The 8,703-nt window shown below is 41.3% G+C and overlaps 1 protein-coding gene across 1 annotated transcript in view; it reads right to left on the bottom strand.

Annotated features, from left to right (window-relative positions):
* Positions 1–1,079: 1,079 nt before the first annotated feature.
* The window catches only part of LNP1 (leukemia NUP98 fusion partner 1), a 203,283-nt gene continuing 195,659 nt past the window's right edge, over positions 1,080–8,703 (bottom strand). Inside the window, exon 2 of the mRNA XM_086933364.1 lies at positions 1,080–1,531. Within this exon, the coding sequence (XP_086789490.1) occupies positions 1,232–1,531 (300 nt within the window). The 3' untranslated portion in view covers positions 1,080–1,231. The remainder of the gene's footprint in view (positions 1,532–8,703) is intronic.

Below are 8,703 nucleotides of genomic sequence, written 5' to 3'. Positions count from 1 at the left end.
CGAGTCACGCCACCAGAAAGCTGTTTCAACGACCCGTAAACATGTGCGCCGCCACCCATCCCCCAGTATGCCTAACACCGACCAAAGAAAAAGGAAAAATCATAGAAGAGCAATAAAGGCACCATAGAAAAAAACTCCTCGAACCAATAAGTAACCCCCCACCCTACACACATGCAGAGGCTATGGCCTGCCCCCCCCCCTAGCAGAGTGTCTGTCGCCCCCAAAAAACCCGAAATATAGCGAGAGTAGAGAAAGGAAGAAGAAGAGAAAGCAAAGGGAAAAAGAAAAAGAAAAATAACCCTGTGACTTGGAGAGTAGGAACAGTAAACCATCCCCGAACTCCCACAAGAGTGAAAACCGGGAGGAGGACCAATCGTATATACATACAGACTCCGCCAGCCTAAGTAACAGTTCCCGCCCCCACAACAGTATCAAGCAAAGCAACAAACAGTAAATCAGTCAGGGCGAATCAATGGACAGTCCGTAAAAATCAGGCCTAGGTCAAGAACCACCGTGCCTCCCCCCCATCCGCCCGGCTATCAAACCATAGAAAGTCTCCTAGCCCTGGCCCAAATTGTGCATTTTTAAAAGAATTTGCAAATTACCACCAACTACAAGTTGGTGGTAATTTGCGATTTCTTACCCTTAATTCGCAATTCCAAAATGCTACATACATAGCATTTAAGGAATCGCAAAATTGCGATTCCTTAAATGCTTAAGCAAAATAAGGAATCGCAAATTTTTGCAATTCCTTATTTTGCGAATTTTTGTTACATGTCAATACATGCAAAAAGACCATTTGCGATTCGCAAATGCCGGAATTCTGCGAATTCCGGCCTTTGCGAATCGCAAATGGCTTGATACATCTAGCCCCTAGTCCCTTAGACTAACTGACATGTTTTCTATCTTTGGCACACCTTTCGATCATGCCCATAAAACAAAAAGGGATGTATATTGTGTTAGTAGTCTAGTACTACTACCTCAGGCTGTTTAGATTTTCAATATAGGCCGCAAAAAGAAGATCATAAGTGTTGTAACACAGTATCATACTAACATTGTTCCTCTGCCGACCAGGACGTTTCATTGTTAAAAATGCTGTCATCTGTCTCCTTGTCTAGGAAAATTTGTCATTTTATTCACAGTGGTAGAATGAAAACAGCATGCCTCTGCATTGAAATACTTTACACCCTAAGAAAGTCAATTATTCATCCCAGTCAGGTTTCAGAAATGTCTATGGGTCCACCACTGGCTTATCCTTTACTGTGCCCACCGAAGACGTTGACTTTCGACTTCTAAATCGGAGTTGCCGCTCAAAGTATTCTGAAAGCTCTTGGATGGAGTTTGATCTCTTTTTCGGTTCTCTTGCTTCTCGGATCAATTCAGCAGGTGAAGACATTTTGCGTGAACTTTCAGCGATTTTGACTTTGAAATCTTTGTCTTCCGGTATCTCCTTGCCATCTTTTAGGTATAAAGATGCTGGAACTTTTGATGCTGAGTGAAGTCTTGCCACATGCATTGCAGAGAGTTGTGCCTAGGAAATCAAAGTAGATCTTTATTAATCTGTAAAGAAATATGAAGAACAAAGCAATACAAACTGTACTTAATTTAGGCTTAAATGGCACTATTTGCAATCAGTGCCGACAGCAAAATGAGGCTTCCTGGTTCAGTCAATGGGTAATCCAGCAATGGATCCTAATTTCAGTGCAAGATCTCCCACGAGGGACAATGCTGGTCGCACACAACAAACTAGTTCCAAAGTATAATAAAGTAAAGATATGCAAAGTGGATCATCACTAATTCACTTACTGAAGAGGAAAGGATCTGCTGGGTGAACTTTTTAATTGTGTTTGATGGACCCTTGCTTCCGTTTACCCTGATCCCTCGAAAAATCATTACAGAGGAAGGTTGATGAAGTAAAATAGCTTAAAATAATTCAATCTGGATGAAAGGATATTTGTGAAATATTGTAGCTTAATATGGGTATATAGAAAGAAAATACTGCATTGAATTAACTGTGGGTGGGCGAAACTCATTTTGAAAACAAGCATTGGCAAACCTGGTCTGACTTTGTCTGCCAGCCATTTGGCTTTGTCAATCCCTGTTTTGATTTCTCATGATTTTTGCAAAACTTGATTGTTGAGGAAGCTCCAGGCCCTTGTCAATCTAATAATAAAAATATTGCTTAAAAGCTAAAATGTTTTTGGTCTCAAAAAGCACACACTGACTTGTTGCTGCTGGAGGGAACAATTCTGGTGTGGCGTTAGCCAATTGCTGAAGTGGACTGATCCATTGATCAATGATATATGATGCAGCAGGTGATGGCAAAAGGTGATTGACACAATAAAACACCAATAGATGAAAAGGGCTGGTTTAAAGCCCCTGTAAGTAAAACTATTATGTATATAATTTTGCTAAAATGAAAAGGTCCTGCCTAACGCTAGACCTAAAAATAACAGTTTAACGAGAAATAAACAGATGTTTATTGCTTTGTCATCTGTATATCTTGTTTGACGTTTTCTTTTTACAGGTTAACATGAACACGTTACAGTGCGTGGATACTGATTTTTCTGTTTTATTACCTGCTACTTAGGAGTAATATAATAATTCATAAAAAACGCTCTTTCAGTCACACATTAAGAAAACATTCAAAACAAACTCTCCTGAGGAAATTCTTACATCCGCTAGAAAAGTAAAATTAAGCTGGTCCACACTGTCCAACAGATAATGCTGCTTTTTTCAAACCTGCAAAATGTTACCAAAAGTTAGTAGTAATCTTCTAATAGTCATTGTGAAATAGGGCATAAACACTGTATGCTTCCTGTGTTATGCTTGATGTACAATAAGGGATTCCCGCATATTGCACCAGGTTCAAGCTTTTTGCATAAGCAACATCCTCCTGGTACTTCCTGGAGAAAATTGCGTAGGAAAACAGTGCAGTAAGGGGGATGCTTTTCACATTGCACATAAACAACATTTGGAAAACTGCACTTTTGTAGTATGACTGACAAATTTCTGACGACCAATACACCTCGTCTCAGCCCCAAAAAGTTATTACGTATACATTTCTCTTCATGAGAACCCATTCCCAACCAATACTTCTCTTCTGGTTCTATCTCAGCTAACCTCTAGCAACATATCCCTAATCCCAGTTCTCAAATTTGTGTATTTTTCAATCTCTGAAATGTGCTGTTCAATTCTCTATTCTGGTTAGTTCTTCGCTTTTTTACAATGTGAATTGTACCATGTTATGTGAAGCATGCTATTGACTCAGGCACAGAAGCGCTATATAAAATGCTAAAAAAGAATACATTGCTTTGAGACCCATTACTGTGCACCCATGGTATTTTCCAAGGCATTTATTGTGTACCCGATTCTACTCCCAGCACCTTGTGACCTTCTGTAGCGACAGGGTAATTTTAGTCTATTTTCAGACTGATGGTGACTATAATTTACTACCATTTCAGTCCTAGTTGCATTTGCGTTCATTTGTAGGGCTTAACTATGTGCTTTGACAGGGTTTAGGGCCTTTTTCCGTTTTCTCGGTCCTACAGGCCCGAAAGCTAGAGAGAAGCCATTTTGTATCTCTGCCTCGGCTGTCCAAGGCGCTTGCAGGGTAAAGGTAATGTTTAGAATTCATCCTGTTGTTCGCTAGAGAGGAACCGGTCAAGACTGGCCGTTATTGAAGGAATGTGTTTGTCTCCCCGGCTCTAGACGCAATACGCAGGTGGCCACTGCGGAGGGCGAAGGGGGCCGGGGACTGGTACAGGAATTCGGTGGGAATCGGCCTAATGCCGGAATTTTCCATAGAGAAAGTGAGCTCTATATTATCAAGGAGCGAGTAGAGAAGAGAGAGAGAGAGCAACGTGTGGAGAAGACCGAAGAAGTTGGTCTGAAGGCTGGTGCATAAAGATTGATACCATCAGCTAATCGAAATCCTGAAGTGAAGAAGGAGAGTGATTGAAAGTCCTGTAGTGACATCATACAGGAGTGGCAGAGACTAAGACCAGAAGAGGGTTCGAGTATTCTGGAACCATGGCAGCGTAGACGAGGCATAGCGGTGCAGACGTGTATTTGTGAGCCATAGAGGGAGAGCAGAGTCCCAAGCTCATAGAAGAGAACGAGAGAGAGAGGGATCAGCTCCGCTGCTAAGATGGAAAAACACACATCTAAGGTGAGGCATTCTGAGCTTAGTGTAGAATGCATTTAACTATTCATCTTTATTCCCCTTTTTAGGTTATAGGTATCGACTAACTTAGTTTATTTGTCTTTTGCTCATTCTGTCATGTTTGATTTTAGAATAAAGATTTAATGACCAATATCTTTGAATGTTGTTTTCATGAATGGGATTAACCTTTCCTTTTAACCAGGTGCTGATACACAGAAGGATGGGATATGCCCTTCTGCAAAGGTAACTGATGATTGGGGGAGAGTGTGAACTTCATTTGGAAAATGACTCTTAAAGGTGAACCCCTATTTGTTATCCCCATTAGTGTAGATCGTCGGGTGACGTTAAAGAGATCGTCGGGTGACGTTAAAGATATCGTCGGGTGACGTTAAAGAGATCGTCGGGTGACGTTAAAGATATCGTTGGGTGACGTTAAAGAGATCGTCGGGTGACGTTAAAGATATCGTCGGGTGACGTTAAAGATATCGTCAGGTGACGTTATAGAGATCGTCGGGTGAAGTTAAAGAGATCGTCGGGTGAAGTTAAAGAGATCGTCGGGTGATGTTAAAGATATCGTCGGGAGACGTTAAAGAGATCGTCGGGTGACGTTAAAGATATCGTCGGAAGACGTTAAAGAGATCGTTGGGTGACGTTAAAGATATCGTCAGGTGACGTTAATGATATCGTCAGGTGACATTAAAGAATATAAAATGAGGTAAATATAGGACAGGATATGGAATCCATTAGGTATTAGTGATATGTTTGACTATACAGGCATGTAAATAGCTTCTTTTCACTTTCTCAGGTGAGTATTCTAGATGTCTTGTAAATAGTGGCCTGAGAAGAGTGTCGTTACATTACGACTGGGTTAGCCACGGTTGGTGAGCTGCCTGTCATGAGAATCCGGTCGTTACATTTGGCGTCACAAACCGTTTTCGATTGAAGGGTGCGGGTATTCCTTCGTGATTCTGTATGACGGTTCTCGCCGTGAAAGGTTTTGTATATACGTTTTACTGATTGTATATTTCTTTTTTGTTTTTGTGTGTTTATTAAGATTGCATGATGTTTTCGAAAAAATCTAAATCGTCTTTTCAATTGCCTTTGGAAATTCCTGGTTGGGAGTCAACTGCTTATGAAGCGCTTGCTCATGAATGGGCTAATTCTACTGGTTTGAGTGAAAACTGGAATTCATGTCTGGAGGATGCTGAGCCAGCTCAGGTGATTGCGTGTTTGCAGAAAGTTCCGGTGGCGAAAGGCGAAGAGCTTCCCGTATTGGGACGTAGAGGTTGGATTTTATTGAATGCCTACAGGCTTGTACATGAGAAATGTTCTCGATTACAGCGTGAGAAAAAATCCTTTGAAGAACAAGTTGTTCAGATTCAAAATGATGTTACTCTTTTACGATGTCAAAATAAATTACTTGCTGACAAGTTAGAAACGTATCAAGCTGTAGCCGAAAGGGCTGCTGTGCGCATTGCGAAATACAAGTATCGGCACAGACGTGGTAGAGTTAACACCAGGAAGGTGTGTATGGTTGTTGCAAAGGCAGGGCTCGATTGGAACCCTGACGAATGGGATGGTGATATTTATAACTCGTCTGATTCATTTTCTTCGGCTGAAGAGAATGCTGCGCATGCGCCTTCTTGCACTAGACGTCATTGTGACTCTAAAGACCGTACTGAAATTTCTGCTCAACCGATTTATCGACGTAAATTACAGGGCAATCCTAATGCTCCCCAGGGAATCCCTCTTGACAGCTTAGAGGATTATACTCAACAAGAATTAAATGACATTTTGGATAGGTTCCGACAGAAGTCGGTGAATCTTTACTCACTTGGATGGTTCGCCTTTTTGATTTAGGTGCCTCAGGTATCTCGTTCGATAAAGGCGATGCTGTGATATTTTGTACTTTGAGTTCTGATCCTACGGTTCAGGAATCTTTTAGTAATTACAATAGCGATGATCAGACTAATTTGTTGCAGTTGTAATCACAAATACCCTACTGAATCTGATTGGCCTATTAATGAGAAGCCGTGGTATACTTTGAGAGATGCTTCTTAGCAATTGAAGGAAGAGGTTATGAAAACCGCGATCTTTTTGGGTACGGCGAATAGGTTAATGGATGGTTTATTCAATGCATCTGTGAAAAACAGAATCATTCATACTTCTCCTCTTGCGTACAAACAGGTGATGATGACTCTATTAATCAATCAGACTGGTAACACCTTAGCTGAAGTGATTGAGGCTGTGCGTGAACTTGGTGAGTTGGGTGAGTGGATTAAACCTGAACGACAGTCTCGACCGGAAGGTCGCACTAATGATTTCAGATTTTCTAGACGTGACATGTTTCGAGCTCTTGTGAAGGATGGTGTGAAAGCTGATGACATTCATGATTTACTGAATAATATCTTATGGGCTATGTTTCGCAGGCGTGGCCTGGACAGGAAGGAAGGAGCTAGAAAGGTCCGTAAACAAGACTTTGATGTTAATCATTCCGATGGTAGTGGTGATGATGTTATGCCGCGTCGAGAGAGAGGCAGAGAGAGTGGGAGAGAGAGAGAGTGGAGCAGGACACGAGATTACTCGTCTCATTCCAGAAGGGAGCGAGAGAAAGATAGAGAGGAGAGAAGAGATCAGTCTATACGCAGGGATGAGAGAGGGAGAGATCGATCCCCAGAGGTGAGATTGAGAGACAAAAGATCACGATCCCTTGAACGGAGATCACAATATTTTTCCAATGACAAAAACCCTTTTCTTGAAGAGAAAGGGTACGAATGAGAGGTGACATTACCCAAACGATATGAGAGTCTTTATCCTGATTTGTCTTGGGCGACAGAACACAGTAAACGAGACTAGGAAGTAGGTCAAGCTCCAGTTCAAAATTGGGCTCATAGAGATTACAGGCCTTATGTAGATATTGAAATTTATTGGAGACATCGAAATATACAGAGGGCCCGAGCATTAGTGGATACTGGAGCGGAGGCCACTCTAATTTCTGGAAATCCTAAAAAGTTTAAAGGACAGGGTTACACGATTACTGGATTAGGTGGAAAGAAACCCCCGCAGTACAAACTAAACTTGAAATGAGAATAGGTAGGAACCCCCGAAAAGAGTACCATGTATTGGTGGTACCCCTTGATTAATATATAATTGGAATTGACATTTTGAAAGGTATTACATTGCATTTAGATGACGGATGTTACAAATTTGGACACAAGCATTATATATCAACAAAACCTGTGAGAGCCGGACGCTTAAAAATGCCTCCGATTAAAATTCCTCAAGCCACGAAGTTGGTTTCAATGAAACAATACCGTATTCCCGGTGGGCACGATGAAATCAGTGCTACTATTCAAGACTTGATGGATGCCGGAGTGGTAATTCCTATTACTTTGGCCTGGAACAATCCTGTTTGGCCGGTACGCAAAAGTGATAATTCTTGGCGCACGACTGTTGATTATCGAGAATTGAACAAACATACACCTTCTTTGACTGTTGCAGTCCCTGATGTTATTACTTTAATTGAAAGAATTCAGAAACATTCAGGTACATGGTATGCGTCCATTGACATTGCTAATGCTTTCTTTTCTATTCCAATTGCCCCAGAATGTCAAGAACAATTCAGTTTTACATGGAATGGTCGTCAAATGACGTTTAGAAGTCTTCCCCAGGGCTATGTACACAGTCCAACAATTTGTCACAGAATAGTAGCAGAGCATTTAGATGAGGTGACAGTAGATCCAAAGATGCAGGTGTGTCATTACATAGATGATATACTAATTCAAGGTGAGATACAAAATCAGGTGCAAATACAGTTAGAACGAATTGTTGCACATTTACAAAGCAAAGGCTGGGAAATTAATCCTGATAAATTGCAGGGTCCAGCGCAACATGTGAAGTTCTTAGGTATCCATTGGCATGAAGGGAATCGTGAAGTAATTCCACAAGTAAAACAGAAAATTGCACAATTTGCAGTCCCTAAAAACAGAAAAGAAGCCCAAAGATTCATTGGTTTATTTGGCTTTTGGCGTCAACACATTCCACATTTAAGTCATATTCTGGCCCCTTTGTACAAAGTTACACGTAAAAAGAATGCGTTTGAATGAAACAGAGCACAACAAGATGAGTTTGACTTGGCGAAAGAAGCGATTCAGCATGCTTTGGATTTGTGGCCAGTGCTTGATGGTGATGTGGATTTGAATGTATCTGTACAAGATATGTATGCATATTGGAGCTTATGGCAAAAGCAGGGTAAAACTAGAGTGCCTCTAGGTTTTTGGACTAAAAAGTTACCGGACGCTGGTGAGCGTTATACACCTTTTGAGAAACAGTTGTTTGCATGCTATTGGGCTCTGGTGGATACCGAGCAATTAACATTAGGACATGATGTGATTTTGAGACCAGAAATTCCAATAATGCAGTGGGTTTTGAGTTCGCCAAAAACTCATAGAATTGGTCATGCTCAGGAAGTGAGCATCATAAAATGGAAGTTGTATATACAAGACCGGGCTCGCGTGGACCCAAAAGGTGTTGCAATG

The sequence above is a fragment of the Lissotriton vulgaris genome, chromosome 8 (genome assembly GCF_964263255.1).
Source record: "Lissotriton vulgaris chromosome 8, aLisVul1.2, whole genome shotgun sequence".
NCBI classification, from domain to species: Eukaryota; Metazoa; Chordata; class Amphibia; order Caudata; family Salamandridae; genus Lissotriton; species Lissotriton vulgaris.
Note: the sequence above shows the minus strand (reverse complement) of the source record. Positions and strands in the feature narration are given on the sequence as shown.